The following is a 21,853-nucleotide window of genomic DNA, read 5'->3' as shown; positions in this document are numbered from 1 at the left end:
GGTGCACGCAGCCACCGGCTGGACATGTTGTGCTGTGGCCGTGCGGAGTAATGGACCGAAGAAAAGCAACGTGACTTTTTGTACGGAGCGGCATAGTTTTTCGGCAATCACAGATATGGCGGCACCTGTGTCAATGAGGGCAAGTACAGAGACACCTTCAACAACGACATCAATAACGTTGGGCGGTGAAAGAAGAGGGCTTCAGCGTTGCGACGATGACGCAGTTCTTGCCTCTGGAACTGCACCAGTTAGTTTTCCGTGTCAGCGGTAGAGGGACGTTGAGGCATCGGGGAGAGCGAGCGACGACGAGGAGAAGGACAACAGCGGTCAGAAAGTGGGCGAAGGCTTAGGGGGGGAAGGGGTAAATCACGATCTGGAGCATAAGACAACGGATGGTCGTACGCTACTGTGCGTGGGTCGCCACGTGAATGAAGTGGACGGCGGCGGCACAGGCTTGCAACGTGTCCGGGAATACCACATGAATAGCAGATGGGCCGATTGTCTGCTGTGCGCCAGGGATTAATTACTCAATGGACTGTAGGTCGTGGCGGCGTGGAGGTAAGAACAGGGCTAAGCATCAGAGGCGGAGCCCGGAACGTCGGTGGGCGTGGTCGTGCAACGGCGTAAGTCAATGGGGCGGTGAGGTGAGGTGCCCGCTACTGAGGAAGGACCTCGGACACTTGTTCTTCTATAACGTTTTGTAGCGTTGGACTAAGGGATGAACTTGACTCCGGCGGGTTGGAGATAAGGGAGAGCTGGCGAGCAACTTCTTCCCGGACGAAAGCCTTGATCTGCGAGAGGAGGTAGGAATCTTGAAAAGGAGAGGTCAAGCCAGACAACGATTCCTGATGGGGAACAGGACGGCGGGTAAGGAGGCGTTGACGGCAGAGTTCGTCATAGCTTTGGCATAGTTCAATAACTTGGGCAACAGTAGAGGGGCTCTTTGAAATCAGCATCTGAAATGCGTCCTCGTAGATGCCCTTCAGTATATGCTTGATTTTGTTGCCCTCAGTCATAGATGCATCGACGCGTTTGCAGAGATTGATGACATCTTCGATGTAGCTGGTAAAGGTCTCACCAGGTTGCTGAGAGTGAAACTGCAGACGCTGTTCGGCACGAAGCTTTTGAACAGCAGGGTGGCCGAAGACCTCGCTGAACTTTGTCTTGAACACAGTCCAGCTTGGGACTTCGCTCTCGTGGTTCCGAAACCCCAAGTCGGCAATTCCGATGAGGTAAAAAGGAACGGTGGTCAATTTCATGATGTCATTCCATTTGTTGTTAAGACTGATGCGTTCGTATGATAGCCAGTCATCAACGTCGTGGTCATCAGTGCCGCTAAAGATGGGAGAGTCCCGCTGACGGACAGTGCCGGGGCATACAGAGGACTGGGGAGCAGGTGGGGGTAAGCTCGTGGAGCTTGCGGAGGTCATGATGGCAGGGAGGATCCGGCTGCACAATTCCAGGATTACAGGAGACCCAGCACCTCCACCAATAATGACAAGAAAGTCTGGCACGACTGTACACGACACGAAGGACATCAACAGGAAGACACAACAGCGTAGGCTTAGCCAGGCGCACCAGGAACAGCGTCGAGCCTGAGCCCCACATCAGTAGTGCTGGCAATCCGGCTGCGGAGCTCTGCACGGCGCACTTCTTCCTTACAGAACCTATATCGTTCACATACACTAAAAAAAGTAAGGGGCCAAGTACACTTCCTTGGGGAACACCTGAGGAGAAAGGAAGAGGTGAATACAAGCACCATAAATTTCTACAAATTGTGTACAGTGTTTCAAATAGGCGGCAATCCAGTTGATGAGGGCTAGAAGAACTCCAATTACCTTAAGCTTGAGAAGCAATTTATTGTGCGGAACCTTTGCAAACGCCTTACTAAAATCAAGAAAGATTGTGACTACTTGTCCTGAGTTATCTAAAGTAGTACTGAAATTATGAATGGCCTTAACTAATTGTATCATAAGAAGCCAACAAACATTAACACCAAGGACAGTAAAGGGGAAATTACTTGGAACTTACTAATTGAATTAAAGAAATGATAAATTAATGGAAATGAAAGTGGATGAAAAAACAACTATCCGCAGGTGGGGAACGAGCCCACATCTTCGCATTGCGCGTGCGATGCTCTCACCATTGAGCTACCGCTGAACCGTTTTCCCATCCACTTTCTGGGGTATTTATGTTTTACAAATAGAACTAACCTTAGGAGTGTTAGCCAGCGCCACCACTCACAAACCTTGGGGTGGATGTGGAACATCCTTTCTGCCGCAGGCGTCACGAGGACGTGATCTTTTTTGGGTGTTGGCAACTGGTCAATAAACCCACATATGCTACCTGAAGGCATCAATGTTGCCGGATTCGAGCCCTCGTTATGTAATGAACAAGAAGAAAGGGAACCGAGGGGCCCGATTTTTATTAATCATATCATAAGAAGCCAACAAACATTAACACCAAGGACAGCAAAGGGGAAATTACTTGGAACTTACTAATTGAATTAAAGAAATGATAAATTAATAGAAATGAAAGTGGATTTTCATTGTGCGATATGGAAATGAAAGTGGATTTTCATAACTAATTGTGTGATAGTAGAAAATCCGTTTCTGAAACCCTGCTGGCAGGGGCTTAAAGCTGCCTTAGTGTTTTGTGTCTGAAGAATGTGACCAGCGACATTGTGCTCAAGCATCTTACAACAGGCGGAACAGGAGATAAGAGAAATGGGACGATAGTTCCTCATGCACAACCGGCCGCGGTCTCCTTACTTATAAACAGGAACTTTCGCTGTAAGCCAGTCAGAAGGCAACGAAAAAGATGATAATGAGACACGAAAAATTATAGTTAAAAAATGTGCAAGAGGCTCTGCATAGCGGCGCAAGATTGTGTTTGGGACATTGTCAGGACCAACAGAACATTTGGGGTCTAATCTAAGTAACATTTCAGCTATACCTTCATAGGATAGAAAGACTTCATTATCAACCAATGGATCGCATTGAAACTCAGGATCATCATCTTTAGAAAACACGGAATGAAAGTATTAAAATGTTCAGCAATAGATTTGTGACCTGTGACAACACTTTCATTAACAAGAACCTGATCTATAGGCTTATGAGAGTTTCGAATTTGACTCCAGAATTCAGAGTTGACTGACCTATGTCCAAACGGTGCGAGCACCTCATGTGGTGCTTGTTCTAAAAGAGGGGCTAAATATGTATTCTAAGCTATCCGAACTTTTCGCTCATGAATTGAATCAGGATTATTGTGTTTTGCCTGTCATTCTTTATTTGGCAAATATTTTGTAGCAGCGGCTTGTCATGTTCCTACTCAGTAAAGTTTCACGGTGCGGTCATTATCTGATTATTTTCTGCCTAATCGCTCACGGGTGTGCTCAGTTCCGTTAGATTTGTTCTTGCTGTGCACAAGGCTTGAAACGTAGCTGCTTTTTTTTTACATTATAATACCTTGTAGCAAAGATGTATTATCACTAGTAACTCGCTTACTCTTGTGGACCATGACGAAACATCCAGCGCTCGGTGTGGTCCGTCATTTATTGTGCGTATATAGGGCGCATATATATATTCAAGTGTATGCCCATTCACTTATTCTTGACATGTTGGCGAAAGAGTGGGCGTAAGTAAAGCGTGGCCTCTGAAATGCATGGCCTGCCGGTGCGTGCGAAAGCTGAGAAACGCGTCACACATCAACCGGGCTCCTCTTTCTGGACAAACTGCGCCGTATAGTGGCACTGCCGTTCACACGTGGCCACGAGGAGTGCTGAGCCCTCGCTTGCTCAGTGGCACACACACTGTGAGCCAAGTTGGCGAGAGGCTCATTAAAGAGTAGCACATAACATTTGTGTCGCAACTTACGTCGGGCGGCTTTCCATGAGGAACCACATGGGTTTGACTCCGCACAGCATCGGAGAAATTTCAGAGATGGTCATTGTACTGGTTATCCAAGTTGGCGTCTAAGACATTCATTGGAGAGCAACACGCACGTACCTGCCCAGCAACACAATTTTGCATCACAGAGGTTCAATGAAGACCAGCACAGACCGAGTGGCACATATCGCCAAAGAGTTTCTTCGAACCAGTGGTGCCTACCCAATTCCACATTTACAGTGACCCTTGTCAGCGTTCGGCATTGGGACATGACCCAAGTTAGTTGGCTTCGAACCTCAGCACAGCAGCCCAATGCGCTAACCGTTCGACAACAGAATACCCAGTGACTCAGGTAAGCGAAAAAACGGTTAGATAAAAACATATGTAAATACATACTGGGTGCGCAAGGTATTTAAGAACACAATGTTGGCTTCAGGCAGATAAGAATATCTCCAGAAAAAATACATATTTTCGTAAACTTTAGGAAATACTGCTCTTACAGTTTATTTCCACAATTACTCAATGAATCCGCCATCTGCAGCAATAACCGATTCAATTCAGCTTTGGCAATGGCTGCATGCACGGATCAAGTGGTCCTTAGAGATGTTGGCCATTGAGTCAGCAATGGCGGCCTTCAGCGAGTCTTTTTTTATTATGTGGCTGTTTGTTGGCCTCTCTCCCAATGACGCCCCAGACATAGTAGTTCAGCGGATTTAAATCTGGAGAATTAGGAGGCCACAAGTTGGGAGTGACGTAGTTGTAGAAGTTGTCAGCCAGCCACTCCTGGGTGATGCAGTCGGTGTGGGCGGGAGCCAAATCTTGCTGAAAGAGATAAGTTCTTCCTTTCGAAACAGTCTCTATCCAGGGCTTTACATTGATGGCAAGTACCTCCACGTACGCGGCAGCATTAACGCAGAGTCCTTCTGCAAAAAAGTGTGGTGGCATGATGTCACCCTCGTTGCTGACGACGACTAACACCATCACAGATGACGGAAATTTTGTGTGCATCACTGTAGGCAACCTCATCAGCGCTTACACAAAGCCACCTGTTGTTACGGCAGATAACTTTTTGGTCTTGGTCAAAGTTTTTTTTCATCTGAAAAAAAAACAGAGCATTCCAGGCTCCTCATGTCTCAGCTTGCTTAGCAAGCACTTGGACCAGAGCAGACGATTATCCCGAGTTTTATCGGACACGAATTGCCCCCTCCTCATGAAATAGGAAAGGGTACCTCAAGTCCTCGTGCACGGCGAGCCTGACAGTCGACTCTGTGACTTGGAGCTGATTTGCAATGGCCCGCATTGACTTCCCTGGGCCATCACTCACGATGACTTGCAGCTGGCGAAGAAAATCGGGGATTCTGATGTCGTCTGACCGCCGACTGTGCTTTTTCCTTTTTGCCACAGATGCCACGTCACCGCCAGAACACACCAGTCCTGTCCACACCTTGTAAACGAATGACTTCGCTACGTTCAGAAAGGTGGCAAATTCCAAGTCGCTGTAGAGTGCGGCCAGGGCGACGAGGACTGCATGGCATTTAATTTTCCTGCATCAACCTGTATGCTTCCATCTTTGAACAAACTGCGCAGTATGAATGATAAGGGGTCAACCAACAAGAAGCTGCATGCCTAGATAGATATGATGAGCCTGCCGGTGTCTAGGCGATAAGTACCTCGCGTAATACCTTGCAATAAGTACCTCGTGTACACAAATACCTTGCGCACACGGTAGATACAAACATAGATAGATTGATAGATAGCCCCCGGTAAGTATGCTAAACATTCGACCGCAGACTGCCTAGTGAGCCAGGTAGGCGGAAAAATGGTTAGATACATACAAACATAGATACACAGATACATAGCCCCCGGGAAGTGCGTCAAGTACCCAAAGAATGCATTAAAAATTGGTGGGAATACCTATTTAAGATTGCTGCGCCCATTCCGTCATCTATGCGTCCAAAATCTGTCCAGCATGCCTGTTCCAGCCAAGTACCCGGAGTGCCACCCTAAGGACTCACCGGAAGTTGGCCTCCGAGTCGAATTCCAGGCCACACCCAAGTCCCAGGATTTTGCTGACCAGGTTGCCCTGGCCACATTTCTCCAAGTTGATCAGGAGCCGAGGAATGGAATTGTGAACCCTGCACAATACCTCGGCATCAAGCTTATTTTCGCACACAGTGCATTCCAAACAACATATCCTTTACTGAAACAAGAAACAAAATGGTCACAATACTGTTACGCGAATGAAGGATTAAGCACTGGAGACTACTTAGAAAGTATATTTACAAGAGACAACTGCAGTGCTGGCCAGTTTAGCCGACAGCTCGAGAGCAAGAAGCAGTTCGTCTTCTTCGTCGGGGCGCCCACGCGCATCGTCCACAAGAAACACGCAAGATGCATGTATCAATATAATTACAGTATTAGTTTGTCCACAAACTTCTGACTGTTTGCATATTACTGAAGGCAGAAAGGTTGGTGGCAGCACCTGGTGGCTCAGTGCTAACCACACAAACACAGAGCTATTATTGCAGTAACCAAGTGTATTCTACTGCGCTGCTGGTGTAAATTTTCGGCAGTGACGCAATCGCAAACACTCCGCCTTTTCAACATTTCTTTCGACACGAACACTCACATAACACAACATGTATAAAACATTGTGGTTACGTGAAGTGTCACAAGATGTCACTACCAGTGTTGTTGCCATACACCTCTCCAGCAACCCACCAACACGCAAACGCTAAGAAGTTTGCAGACAAGCAAGAACTCTCTGTTGAGATAAACTGATCAACAGTGCACCAAGCTTGAGTGTTGATCGGCTGATTGATTCTTTATTGGTTTATCACAATACATGTGATGGGAGGAGAAGGGAAAAGCCATTCAAGGATGGCTTGAGGAAGTCCTTCGCCTCCGCACCGGAAAAGACAGCAGCAGAGGCACAAGCATTTTGTTTGTGTTGTTGTACACTTTAACAAAACCATCATATTAAACACAACATTGTCATATACTCTGACGAAACCATCAAATTAGGCACATCACTAGTTACTGCCCTACTGCAAGTTGGTACTGCATTATCAATGTTTTGCACAAAGATTCCACAGCTACCCCCTTGGTTCTCCACAAAAAAAGTAGAAAGAAAGGGGTCAGGATAGGAGACAGTATCTCTCAAATGATATTCACTGTATGTTTTGAAGAAGTATTCAAGCTATTAGACTGCGAAGGCTTAGGAGTGATGATATCTAAGCAACCTTTAGTCTACAGATGACATTGTCCTGTTCAGCAACACTGGGGACAAATTACAAATTATTGAGGACGAAGAAAGTGTAAGAGTGGGGTTAAAGATTATTATGAGGAAAAAAAAATTAATTATTGGGTATTACATGTCAAAAACACGATCTGATTATGAGGCACAGTGTAGATTATGTGGCTGCGATCCCACGTGCGCCCAGAAAACACGTTGCGGTTTGCTTATCCCGGCAAAGCGAGCGGCCGCACGTCATTTCGCTTTGCCAAGATAAGCAAACCGCAACGTGTTTTTTGGGCGTGGTTTTAGATACATTTTGTACAATATACGAAAAACACTTTCCCTTTAAAGAAAGAAGAATCAATAAAAGAATAAGAAAACCCTGGATAACCCGTGAAATACATGCTCGCATTAGAAAAAAAAAAATCCTCTAAATTGTTTATCACCAGCAAAAGCATAACCACCCTAAATGACTTCAAGAAGTACAGAAATAATTTAAATAATGACATTCAAAATGCAAGACGAATTTACTATGAAAAATATTTTGAATGCGCAGTAAACCGTTCGGATAGACTTTGGAAAAAACTTCGGTCATTAGATCCTTCAAACATCAGCCATAGACCAGTGGAGAGGGTTACTCAGAAAGGGTGCCAATATGTGGGCAAATCTCTTGCTGATGCATTCAACGGGTACTTCATTGAACAGTTCAATAGTTGAGTAGATATGCCTACACTAGCCATTAAGACGAATTCACCTACCATATTTTTAGCACCAATCGATGGAAACGAAATAATAGGCCTATGTTCTGAAATGAACAGCGCATCTTGCGATGTTAATGACATCCATCGAATGACATCCATGAGATCGATGCGTAATCGATCTCATATCTGATCAACTAGCATATTTCTATAATCTATGTTTACAATCTGGGCAATTCCCTTCAGGCATGCAAATTGCCAGGGTAACCGTGTTGCGCAAAAAAAGGCGATATAAATGCTTTCTCAAATTATCGGCCTATTAGTATAATTCCTGTTTTTTCCAGGGGTCTTGAAAAAGTAATTCTCGGACGCATAGAGAAATTTTGTCAAATACACAATTTAATCACTGATATAACCCAATATGGTTTTAGGAAAAATTGCTCTAAGAAGAGGTTTATTGGCGGTGTCCTTCAAGGACACTACGAGTTCCAAGAACGGCGAGGCAGCATGGAGCACCGTCTCCAAAGACACCAGCGACCAGCAACACGAGCAGAGCGGGCCGAGCGTTGGCGATGCCACTGGACGGAGGCACGTCTTCTTCCTGACAATCGCCCCCACACAAAAAGAGCCATCCTGGCGACCTAAGAGGTTGGAGACAGAGGGTCATGGTAGGGCTTGAGACGCGCCACGTGGACGAGGTCACGTCCACGCCGGTGCATGTCGTCAGATGGAGAAAGTGGCTCGATGAGAAAATTCACCGGGTACGTTTGCTCCAAGTGTTCGCTCCATGCGGTAAGGCCCTTCGTACTTTGGAACGAGTTTTGAGGAAAGGCCTGGAGTTTGGCAAGGAACAGCCAGCCATACAAGAGGCCCTGGGGCATACGTGAGACTGGGTAGTGAGTCGGTGCGGCATGACTTCTCGCGCTGTTCTTGTGACCTAAAGGTGTGCGCGAGCTGGAGGCACTCTTCGGCTTGTTGGGCAGCTTCGTACTCAGGTGGCCACTCGGAAGCGTCAGGACGGTATGGAAGGAGAGTGTCGATGGTATGCAGTGGCTTCTGTCCATATAGGAGGAAGAAAGGTGAAAATCCCGTAGTAGCTTGTATCACGGTGTTGTATGCGAACGTTACAAAAGAAAGTACGCAGTCTCAGTTCCCATGATCAGATGCCACGTACATCGCGAGCGTATCACCGAGAGTGCAGTTAAACCATTCTGTGAGCCTGTTAGTTTGCGGATGGTATGCGACCTACCTCTATCACTGAGGAGTTCTCGAGGTGTGCCATGTCGAAGGATGAACTGATGTAGGATGAAAGAGGCTATATCCCGCGCTGTAGCATTCGGTAAAGCAGTAGTTTCGGCGTAGCTTGTCAAATGGTCCACAGCAACTGTGATCCACTGATTGCCATCCAGTGTCATGAGAAGCGGGCCGTAGAGGTCAATGCCGACGCGATCGAAGGGGTTTGGCAGGGCACGGAAGCGGCTGCAAGGCGCCACGCGCGCGTAAAGTTGGTAATTTGCATTGTTGAGAGTCAGGGAAGCACTGAACACACTTTCGTACAAAAGTGTACATTCCCCACCAGTAGTAGCGACGGTGAATACGTTCGTAAGTCTGAAATACTGCGGCGTGGCCACATTGCGAATCGTCCTGAAAAGAGGCACATACATGGGATCTTAAGCTGTGGGGAATGACTAGTAACCATCTGCGGCCTTCGGGAGCGTAGCTGCGTCGGTGGAGGAGCTGATGACGAATGGCGAAATGAACAGCTTGGCGTCGGAGGGATCGAGATACAGGGGTGGTCGATAGAAAGATAGGCGAAAAGAGAAGCGATCCACGGGTCATGGCATTGTTCGGTGCCAATCGAGTCAAATTGAAGAGATGACAGGGGATGTGCGCAGGTGGTTCCGCAGGCCGAGTCTGGAGGAAGAGGTGAATGGGACAGGGCGTCTGCGTCAGTGTGCTTGCGTCCGCAGTGGTAGACGACGCGAATATTGTACTCCTAGATTCGGAGTGCCCAGCGTGCTAAGTGGCCAGATGGATCTTTCAATGCGGTGAGCAAAAAAGCGTGTGGTGATCCATGACTATGTCAAATGGGTGGCCGTATAAGTATGCGCAGAACTTGCCAAGGGCCCATACTAGAGCCAAGTGTTGAATTTCCCGCGTTCTTCCTACAAGAAAGAAGAGGACGAGCATCGGGCCAGGGAGCATGTGAGCGCCTTCAAAGGGACTAGCTGCCATCTTGGATGTTCTGGGCTGAGGTGGACGCTAATAAACGCCTGTCTGAGTCTCGAGTTTTTGTCGGCTGTTCCGTGTGCCCCGTACTCTAATATTTGGTGCCGAAGAATCCAGGAGGCGACAGCCGGGAGCTACCGTCAATAGCCTTCGCTGGTGGCTACCGAATGGAACCACTGCCATGAACCACGGAGGTAGATGGATCAGCTGGCCGCCATGGATAAGCTCAAGTTGAAGCGAGCCACAAGAGGGGCCCACAACACCAGGATCATTCAAGAAGCAAGTGCGGTGCCAGAAAAGTATGCCGCGACATTCCGACAGATTGACTGTATTTATGAGTGGCTCAAAAGCAATAACTAATGATGAATTAGAAAGCCACGTAAGTGACAAGGCATTCGAGGTGGATTACGCAACCGTAATTGAATATGAGGACCACGCGACCCACATCTTAGCCGAGCTCCAGAGCAAATGCCGCTAGCAGTCCGAAACCAATTAATTCATTGTCATCGCCAGTCGATGTTCGCGACATGCCGGTAGCCACGGGGCATTCTGAAAGGCCAGGAGTCAAGTTGCAGAAGCTGATAATTAATGCTTTCCACGGTGATCTGTGCAAGTGGAATGCGTTCTGGGAGCAATTCGACCAGATCATCAACCATAACGGAACTCTTACAGCTACCGACAAATTCAACTACCTGAGGTTATTTTTGAAAGGAGACGCGGCGACAGCTATAGCGGGGCTGCCTACCATCGAAGCGTGTTACGTTGACGCCTTGGACATGCTAAAAAGACGTTTCGAGGACAAGAAGTGATTGGAGCAGGAGTATTTCTCAACGCTTCGAAGGCTCACTCCTGTGCGTTCTTCTAATGAAGTAACAAAACTTCGCAAGTTGTACGACCAGGTGCTCATTAACACGCGGGGACTGGAGGCGCTTGGCGTGAGCAAGTCGTCTTTTTCGTCGATGCTATGCGACGTTCTGCTCAGGGCACTGCCACATGACATTGTCGTAGCGTATCACAGATCTTGCACTACACAAGCTGCAAGTTCCGCCAACGTTCAGCAAGCCACAGAGCTAGAGCGTCTGCTGGAGTTCGTCTCTATTGAACTGGAAAGCCTAGAAAAGAGTGACTTTGGGGAGCACAAGGTATAAGACGAGGCGACTCATCCTAGAGACAATAAGAACCGCCGGTTTGACAGTGCGATCCTAACGTCATCAGTGCTTCATAACCAAGCTTCAAAAACACCTCCAGATACTGGCTGCATTTTCTGCAAGTCAACGCAGCATTTGACGGAGTCTTGCCGTACAGACCTATCGGTGTCAGCGAAGAAGAAACTTCTTGCCGCCGACATGCGATGCTTTCGATGCACCATTAAAGGCCACCGTGCAAGGGATTGCAGACGGAGAATTCGTGCTCTGGCTGCAGAGGTCGCCATGCATCTAGTATTTGCGACCCAGATAAACTAAACCGAAATGCCCATGAAGACGTGAAAGGCAGCAGTACGACTGTATGCGCAGCTACGACTAAGAGCAACGAAAGGAGTGACACTTTGATGTGCGTCTCCTACAGATTTTCCGAGCATATTCATGCCGTTACATCAGAGGCGTGTTCGACAGAGGAAGTGAACGTATGTTCGTAACAGAAGCTCTTTCAAGAGGTGGTTAAAGTTGAGGTGTCTTGGCTTTGATACCATAGCAATAAACACTTTCGCCAGTGTGAGCAGTTGCACACCGAAAAGGTTTCGCATCGTCGAGCTTCACCTCTGAAGTCAGCATTCCAACGTTGAAGTTGCATTGAGAGCCATCGAGATTCCCACATTTGTCAAGACATATCAGCCAACACGATGACTTCTTCGTTCGTCACATCATTAAAAAAAACCAGGCACGATATCGCCGATGAACTGATCCACCCGTCCATTGAAAGAGAAAACGGACTAAGTGTACTAACTGGCTCAGACCAGATGTGGGCGGTGATGACAGGTGAACTCTCCAGACTGGGAAACGAGGAAACACTCATCACTATGAACTCAAAGTTCGGATGGATCTTTCAAAGGAGCACCGAGCACTTGTCAAAGTCAGTCAACTCACGAGTCATGGCATGCGTGTTGAAGACGCATGTAGATGTTGATGACGAGCTAATCCGTTCATGTTGGGAGCTGGACAGTATCGGTATATCCGATAATGCAAACCAGGCAATTGAGATGAGCTCAACTAGGCAGCAGTTCGAGCTTCGAGAAAACGATAGAGCTATGAGGTGGCAGATACAAAGTGTCATTGCCTTGGAAAACCGGATTTGAGCTAAGGGATAACAAGGAAGTCGCCATTACCAGACTAAAGAAACTTTTGACTCGCTTGTCCAGCAAGGATAGTCTTCTACAGACTTCCGACGCTATGATTCGTGATTATCTGCCAGCCGGTCATGCAGAAGTTGTAAAAGACCCACCTCGAAATCCGGCTAGGGTTTATTACATGCCACATAAAGAAGTTATCCGAGAATGAGCGCTGACAACAGAGGTACGAGTCGTCTTCGATGCGTCGTCAAGAGCATGGGGATGCAAGTCGCTTAACGAGTGCTTGGAAAAGGGCGACAAGTTATACCAGGATCTCGTCAAAATATTAATACGCTTTAGGACGCATCCCATCGCCATAATGGCAGATATCGAGAAGGCTTTCCTTCAGATTTTGATTCAAGAAGAAGACAGAGATGCCTGTCGATTTCTGTGGTTTGAAGAAGGCGATGTTGCTGAGTTTTTGAATAAAGACGCGCAAGAATGGAGGATGACCCGAGTACCTGTTGGAGCAACATGCAGCCCATTTCTGGTGAACGCAACTATTCTTCACCATGTGAGAAGAGCACCACAAAGTATTTCTTCGACCGCCAAGACAATTGAGTGAGTCGTTTTACGCCGACGATTTGGTGACAGGAGCTGAAACGGATGACGAAGCTGCCGAGTTTTGTAGAGAGGCGCAACAGCTCATGCTTTCGGCAGGAATGAATCTTCGTAAATGGACGACAAACTCTAGTGAGCTTATGAACACGTTGGCAAACAAGCACCGCTCAACCAGACAAAAGATGGTTGCACTTTGTGAAGCCTCAGTTTAAGTACTGGGCATCGCGTGGAGTCCCCAGAGCAATGAATTCAGCTTCTCCATGGCCAATCTTCTTGATTTTCTTAAAGCAAAGTCAGACATGAAAAGGTTCGTCTTGCAAACAGCATCAAGAGTATACGATCCGATGGGATACATCGCGCTGTATACGGTGTCAGTACGAATATTGTTTCAAAAGATCTGAACCTGTGGAATTGACTGGGACGAGTGTCTGCCCGAAGACTTACAGAGAGAATGGCAAGGACGGGTGAGCGAATTGTCAAAGTTACAATCAATTAGGGTACTGCGTTACACCAGCAGCGGCAAAGAGAAACTGCCCCGCGTGCTAGAAGTGTACGTTTTTTGCGATGCAAGTCCATTCGCATACGGCGTAGTGCCCTACGTCGTGTCTGATTGCGCAAGATGAGCCCAGTTACTCATCGCAAAGTCACGCGTTGCTCCAATCAAGACGATAACATTGCCTCGTCTAGAACTTCTGGGCGCATTGATTGGTGCAAGGTTAATGAGTAGAGACCGGATTTTAGGCAAATGCCTTTTTTGTTCCTTGCGTTCCTATCGCCCCACTTTGATATATGAGCATGAATTAGAGGTTAAGAAGGGCTTTTATAGTGTTTTTATAGTGCCTATAAATGCCTATTTTGGCGTTTGTGCATAAATGCCTATAAATGCCTATTTTCAATAACGGCGCCTATATGAACACTATTTACCCTCAAGTTTCGCTTTCGAGTGCAGTTAGAGACCGTTATTCATGTTACCGGGCAACATTGACTGTTCGGAACTCTATGGGGTTTAATCAAGTCCTCTAGTTCAACCAACTCCTGGAAAACAACCGCTAGCAACAGTGAAATGAGGGGTGCCGGCCAGCATACGCCGCCGCGCTGACATGGCGCGAGCGGTTGGCGAATGCGAAACCGCAGAGAGCCGTCAGGGGAAAGGAGAGTGAAGAGCAAAAGAAGGAAGAAAACTGTGATGCGCCTGCGGCTTTTGTTTTGTTTGTAATTTACCTTTTAAGGTGTTCACCGCCGTCAAGCATTCCTTCTCAGCGTACAAGATTATTCTCAGTGGCAAGAGGCACAATTTTGAATCCAAAAATGTGGAGGTGGTGGTAGTTTTCTAATGTTTCCACAATCTTCACAGTGATTCTTAGACTACATTCCGCGTGCCCTCTAAACAGATTTCTTCAAACATGTGCACTTCAAATGGGTGTAAGTGTATTTGGCAGTGTTGGGACGTTTTGCCTGTACAATTCGGATAATGTCATCGTATATGAGAAAATTGCCAGAGTTGTACCTAACAGTCCTTAAGTAAGAACATGTTACAGTGGAATCTCGATGATACGATCACGGCTAATACGAATTTCCGGATGATACGAATTTTTCTGTGGTCCCGGCCAAGCCCCATTACTTTGCAACGTGCTAGTGTACGGTTGTTGCGAATTGATTTTCAACCCGCGTCGGCTGATACGAATAAACGCCGCCCCACCGACGGCCGAGAGACAACAGCGCGCAGTCACATGCTTTCTCCCTTTCTCTTTTGGTGCGAAGGCGTGGAAGCGGCACCGGACAGCGCGGAGGCCGTGACTGGGCGCGAAGAATTTGAAGCGGTGGCGCTTTTCTTGCTTTCGTGCTTTTCCTCCTTTTCGGCGGCCGCCCATCGGACGGAGTGGCTGCTGTGCTTCGGGCCGCATTCTTTCTATTTGCGCCATTTTGCCTAGTCGCAGTGAGCTATGTCTACCAAGATACGATCTCGGCTGATTCACGCGGCCGTACGCCGAGGCGCGGGAGCCTCTGTTAGCGCATCTTCTGTCGACTGCGTTATCGGTGCTGATGGCACAGGGCAATTGTCGGTTTCGCTGCCGGAGTCACAAGGTGCAAGATAGCGCGGCACGTAATCCACGGTGCGAGGTAGCGCGACATGTTCAGTCAGGTGCTCCTCCGCTTCTCCCGCTAATCGCCGTATTTTTCTTGCCGTAGGAGGCTTGCGCTTCCGTATTCAAAAGGCATGCTTCGTCCAAAATTTTTTCTCCAATGAGCGACGATCCATCACTAACCTGGGAGCTCTCAGTAATCCGAATTCTGCGTGTCAAGTGAAGACGCCGGCGTGGTTTACGAGCAGACAACTGCTGTTGCCATCTTGCCCCTGCCACAGCAGCAACCAATGGGGAGACGCCTTTCAGCTGTGGGGATGCGCGACTCTCACGCGTCCCCTGATGTTGTTTTCCCCGCATGTCTCCTGTAGTCCGGCTTCTCTGCGTGGCTAAGCCCGGCGGTGGTTGCGGTGCGTTGCGAGAGATGGCGCTAGTGTCGCGATGCTAACGCCACCGAACGGCGGGGTCACTTGGGAGAAAAAGGTCGGAGGCGCTCTCTCTTTGGGTTGGGATCGGCGGCCAACACGCAGGAACGCTTCGCGCGTGCGCCGGCCGACTTCGCGCGACCGTCGCGCGAGGCTAAAAGCAGGACACCGGTATGGACGAACACGGATCGTTCGAGCGCGCCACCGTTCGCGTGACTGTACACGCGAACGACTAGGCGATGGTGTCATAGCATGGGGCGAACGTATTCGCTCGCTATCGGGTCGCGGTGAGTCGGACTTCCTTGATTTGTCGTGCGCCCGTGTGAATGTTCAATTGGTAGTAATTCGGCTAGTGTGCATTAGTGTATGAAAGGTGCAATAAATGCCCTTTTGATTGTTTGCACTACTGCGTTGTCGTTCCTTTGTCCCAAGAGCACATGTGTGAGACCCCACATCTTGAGAGAGAGCAGTCAGAACCGAACGGCGAGCCCGCAGCCGCGCTACAATTTGCGTAGCAGGCGAAGGTAATCTGACTGCTAGTTGCGTAACCCGACGACTGCGAAGAACATTCGTAAGTCCGGGTGGCGTTGCGTACCGCGTGAGCATACAGCCGCGCCGGGCTGGCACCTTGGTAGTTCCTGCCGGGGAAGCGAACGTCTAGTGACCACGGAGCGCCGAGTATGGATGACGAGTCGTCGAGGCCACGACGGGAATGTGGCGTGAACGTTCGACGCGTGGGTGTGCGGTTTCACCAAAGACTGCTGTGAACGACAGTGCGGTGATTATCTTGTGCTGCGACTCGAATTGGTGATGATTCTTGCGAACATTCCCTTCGTAACAGACGTCGACGGGGTCCCCGGATACGGCCAACTTTGCTGCTGATCACAGTGCCGCTTTGTGCAGTTTGCTAATAATTTCCAGGAGCAGAGCAAGACGGGATACGGCCGTGCGAGTTACCTGCAGTACGCGCTGGAACAACTGACGCCCTTGCAGTACTGACGGCGCTACGCCAGCCTTGGAGCCGCACGAACCGCTAGCCGGCGGCCGGCAGACGACCACCCCCTCCAGCGCAGCTGACACCTAGGGCACAGCACTGAGAGCCACCTTCGAGCCCCGACAACGATCCCGCCTCGCAAGCCCGAGCAGTGCAGCTGATCAGCCGCCTCCGAGTCGGCATCAAGTGTCCGCCAGCTGAGGGCCACATCACCACAACGCTTCCTCGGTCGCCAACCTCGGCGGGTACTCAGACAAACGGACGTCCCTAGGTGCCAGCCTCAACGTACGGGGGCCTTCTTAAGGGGGGGAGGATGTGGGGAGTAAAACCCCTATATAAAATATAGGGGCTTTAGTGGGGAGCACACGCTGCCACCTTCTCCCGCGGGCGCTCGCCCGTCGCTTGCGAACGGAGTGCATGCGGCGGTAGCCGGGCGGGCATCTCGTGCGCGCACAACGCGCGCCGCGGGAGCCGGGCGGACACGGGAGAAATGCACTTTGCCCTCTCCCGGTTCTCGCTCGCCTCTCGCGACGCGCGCGCCCGCGCGGGAAGAGGGATATCCGGCGGGCGAGGAGGACACTCCCCTCGCGGAAAGGTAAAAAGATATAAAGAGCGCGACCGAGAGGCCCCCGGGCTCTCTGACCTCGCTTGACCTTCTGCCTGGACGGATTTACCCGCTGAAACCCGTGAGTGACCTCGTTTGCGTGACTACTACACGCGACGAGGCAAGCCTATTTTATTACTTATTACACAGAGCGGACTTCCCTCTGCAAGAGTGTTTTATTGCCAACCGCAATAAACGTTGTTGAGTTGACTCGCTTGTTGCCTTATTCGCCCGAACCCTACGTAGCTGCGATTACACGCGCTACGGGTTGGGGAAGACCCCCACACAGCACGGCAGCCAATTGGAGGCCGCTTTTATGGGAGGGTCCGTGTGACTACCTATCGCAGACCCGCGCTTCTTTTGAGTTACAAGATGGCGACGACGGACGAATTGAGAAGCGGAACGACGAAACTTTGAGCTTTCGAACGATACCAAGATGGCGGCGCTAGGTGGCGCGAAATACGAGATATGTCTCCGTGAATTGCGGTGATTTTGCGCAATTTAAAGCTGTTTTCTCGCCCTGCGCACTGACGAATAAATCTTTTTTGGCCACTTTTAGCGCGTTTTCAGCCAAACCATATTGATACAGCGTAGATTAGGCGTTGCAGATACCGAAACGCATGGTTTTCAAAAATAAATTTTTCTCGCAATTTTCGCGATCTGATGCTCTCATCCCCCCATAATTTAGCTAGTTTTAATTGTGTTTCGATGATACAAATTTCGGCTAATACGAATATTTTTCGTGACCCCGTGAGATTCGCATCATCGAGATTCCACTGTAATTTATTAATAAATTGTAGTCTCTCTTGCATTTATTATTTATCTGTTTTTGTTGTGTCTTAATTTATTTGCGTCAGGCAGACATAAAGTAGCATTTTTTTAATCAGTATTCCTAACTTTCTAGTATTCTTTTTCATGCCCGTTTTACTATATGCGACGCTCGAGTACAGTGGCTGTTGAACATGAATATGAGCACTGTGCTTGTAGAATTAAGCCAAATGATCGTCATTAGTCCAGCAGTTTTATGGGGCAATTGCATGGCTATGTTCAACTGTTGGCGCCTTTGTGCCATCATACACAATAACATTTCTTGTTTGTTTTTTTTTGTCGTAGATACAGGTCGCGCGCGTCTTCGCTTGAAATAATTTGCATTTATGTAAAGATTTATTGTGCCTATATTTACGACGTTGGAGGCCTAAAACATTGTTTTGCCTGCCTATTTTTGGCGCCTAAAATGCACTTTTTTAATGCCTAAAGACCCGGCCTCTATTGATGAGCTTCATATCAAGCGCGCTTACGGACTTCCAGCTACGCTACACAATGTGGACAGATTTGACAATAACATTGTCGTGGCTTAGGGGTGCTGCTCACAAATGGAAATAGTTCGTTCGCAAAAGAGTCACTGAAATCCACGAGCGTTCCGAGCCTGCCGCTTGGAAGTATTGTCCTGGTACTGAAAATCCTGCCGACCTGTTGACACGAGGCGTATCTATTGGCCAGGTATCTATGAGCATCTTATGGTGGCATGGGCCTCACTGGCTTCAGGAACATGAGCCCAGGGGACATCACAACCACTACAAACAGTGGACAACGAAGAAGTCTACTGTGAAAAGGTCACCGTTCAGGTTTCACATACAGCTGATGCCACGCTTCTGCTAATTGTAATGGAGCGTTACAGCAGACTTGATAAGCTGCTAAGAGTTACAGCATGGGTGTTGAGGTTCGTCAGCTGCTGCAGACATAATGGCAGCAATAAAGAAACTGGTCCCCTCACGGCACAGGAGCTATCAAGAGCCGAACAATACTGGATTCGACAGTTACAATATGTGTTCTTCAACGCAGAGATCAAAGCTATCTCAGAGGGCCATTCTATCGACAAAACGTCACTCATCGCAGGTCACAACCCCCCGTTCTAGGACGAAGATAGGTTACTTCGGGTTGGTGGGCGTTTAATGTGGATGGAAGCTCCAGAAGGTGTCAAGCATCCGATTATACTGGCGAGCAAACACCACTTTTCAAGGTTAATCGCAATCAAAGCGCACTGCGAAGTACTTCACGGAGGTGTGCAAGATACGCTGACGCAGTTGAGAGAGTGCTTCTGGATATGCAAAGCACGAAGTCTGGTGAAGTATGTAATTAGGAAATGTTACTTGTGCAAACGATACACCGTTTCACCAGGCAACGCTCCAGTAGCTCCTCTCGCACTGCATCGGGTAACACAAGCACACGCATTTGAAGTGGTCGGAGTAGACTTCGTGGGACCTCTCTTCGTTAGGAGAGACGAAGAACTACATTGCTCTATTCATGTGTGCAGCTTCAAGAGAAATTCACTTAGAACTTGTGTCCAGCATGACATCTGAAGCATTTTTGATGTCCTTGCGACGCTTTTGTGCCCGACGAGGCCTTCCCCAGGTCATCTATTCTGACAATGCGAGGGCCTTCAAAAAAACGTCAAGGGATCTACAAAAGATTTTCAGAATGCCGCTAGAAGATGATGACGCTGGGCACCTGAGTAGTAAAGGCATCAAATGAATGTTTATTGTGCCAAACGCTCCATGGTGGGGTGGATGGTGGGAGCGGCTTGTAAGAACTGTAAAGACACCGCTTTGCAAGATTCTTCAAAGAGCGTGCCTCAACTCCGAAGAACTCATGACAGTACTCACACAAGTTGAAGCTGTCGTCAATTCTAGGCTACTTACTTTCATTGAGTCGGAAGACGGCGAACTGTGCGCTCCGACTCCTGCCGATCTGTTAATTGGCCGTAGGTTCACGACGATACCACTAGGCAACATCAAGAACACGGAGATCTCAACGCGTACCGAGGCCTTCCGGAGACTTCAGTACAGAAGGCACCTGACCGAAAACTTCTGGAAACGATGGACCAAAGAGTACTTGCTCCAACTTAGATCTGCACACTTCTGTGACACATGGAGCAAGAACAATGTTAAAGAAGGCGACGTTGTACTTGTACATACAGAAAACCTTCCACGCCAAATGTGGCAACTCGCAAGGGTGATTGAAGTCTACGCAGGAGAAGATGGACACGTTCGCTCTTGCAAGATAAAGCGACAAGACGGCCTCGTGGCGACAAGGGCCATCCAAAGACTGTTTCCGCTTGAACTGCAGGCATGACCGCACTTCACGGCCGGGAATGTGTTGAATTTCCCGCGTTCTTCCTACAAGAAAGAAGAGGACGAGCATCGGGCCAGGGAGCGCGTGAGCGCGTTCGAAGGGACTAGCTGCCATCTTGGATGTTCAGGGCTGAGGTGGATGCTAATAAACGCCTGTCTGAGTCTCGAGTTTTTGTCGGCTGTTCCGTGTGCCATGTACTCTAATACAAGCACTCTTTTTCAGTCACACTGTAATTGGCGTCTACTTTTGTCAGCATACGACTTGCATAGGAGACGACGTATTCGGAGTAGCCAGGCTTTCGATGCGCGAGGACCGACCCCACTGGCGTCTGTATGTACCTCATTTGGAGCTGTCGGGTCGAAATGGCGAAGAATAGCTGGACAAGTAAGAAGATGATGCAGTGTAGCAAAGACGACGTCGCATGCAGAGGACCAGGAGGAGAGGTCCATGCCACCACGTAGGAGCTTGGTCAAGGACGACATGATTGAACCGAAATTGCGTACAAAGCGCCGGAAATATGAACACAGGGCCACAAAACTGCAAAGTTCTTTGACGTTAGTAGGCTTCGGGAACTCAGCGACTGCACTAAGTTTCGCAGGGTCTGGTAGAATGCCGTGCTTGGACATGGTGTGGCCTAAGATGGTCATCTCCCGCGCGGCGAAGCGGCACTTTTTGAGGTTGAGTTGAAGGCTAGCATTGGAGAGACACATTAAAACACGTCTAAGGCGAAGTAGGTGAGTCGGAAAATCAGGCCATCCTTCACAAAATAAATAAATAAATGCAGCCACATTAAAACAGAGAATGCAATGCGAGTTTAATGAATAAGTACAAGGTATACGAAAAGGCTTAATGATTCTCAGACCTATATTTCCTACCTAGATGCTGTACCGGAAATCTGCAGTGCACTCTCAATTGGAGAGTGGGTTTTTAGAAGGACAGCACTGGGGCCACATGACAAAACCACAAACGAAACAGTGCACCTTGCAAGTGAGGGTGACTCGGAGCAACATTTGCTTTGAGCTATGACTGTGGAGCATTAGAATTGTAATCCTAGCAAATTGGTACGCATTATTTCTTTGGGTTATGCAGTGTTCTTCGCTTCTGACCATTCAAGAATAATAAAGCAGGGAACAGCTTTTTCATGCGTGTGGTCAGCGTTGCAGAAGTCGTGTAAGGATGGCCTACACACAACTTTCAAAGAACAAGTAGAAAGATCGACACCAGCAGGGTATGAAGCGCATGTTATTGCCAAAGTGTGCAAAAAGATGCACCGGTTTTTAGAAATGAAACAAAACCAGGCTGGAGAAGACGAACGGTCCAGCAGGCGAAAAAAGATGCACTGTCCTTCCATATGTACGAGGTCTGTTAGAAAAGTATCCAACCTTTGGCCAAAGAAAAAAAAACTGGCATAACTGGAGCGTTGGAAACCTAATCACTCTCAAAGTAGTCTCCTTGGGACTCCACACACTTCTCCCAGCGGTGCTGCCATTCTTCTAAGCATTCCGAGAAGGCCTCTTTCCGAATGGAGTTTAGCTCAGCTGTCGTTGCAGCCATAATGTCCTGTCTTGTCTGAAATCGCGCTCCTTTCAATGGCCTCTTGATTTTGGGAAACAGCCAGAAGTCACAGGGGGCCATATCAGGAGAGTAAGGAGCCTGTTGAACTACAGGAGTGTGG

At 48.5% G+C, this 21,853-nt stretch overlaps 1 protein-coding gene across 6 annotated transcripts in view; it reads right to left on the bottom strand.

The window, feature by feature from the left end:
- LOC119458726 (NAD-dependent protein deacetylase sirtuin-2) overlaps window positions 1-21,853 on the bottom strand; it is a 419,041-nt gene that overhangs the window by 158,779 nt on the left and 238,409 nt on the right. For all 6 annotated transcript variants that reach the window (XM_049671396.1, XM_049671397.1, XM_049671400.1 and 3 more), the window contains one exon: window positions 5,903-6,022. In XM_049671396.1, the coding sequence (XP_049527353.1) occupies window positions 5,903-6,022 (120 nt within the window). The remainder of the gene's footprint in view (window positions 1-5,902; window positions 6,023-21,853) is intronic.

This window comes from Dermacentor silvarum, chromosome 7 (assembly GCF_013339745.2).
Source record: "Dermacentor silvarum isolate Dsil-2018 chromosome 7, BIME_Dsil_1.4, whole genome shotgun sequence".
In the NCBI taxonomy this organism is placed as follows: Eukaryota; Metazoa; Arthropoda; class Arachnida; order Ixodida; family Ixodidae; genus Dermacentor; species Dermacentor silvarum.
The sequence above is the reverse complement of the archived record's forward strand: the minus strand, read 5'-3'. Positions and strand labels throughout refer to the sequence as shown.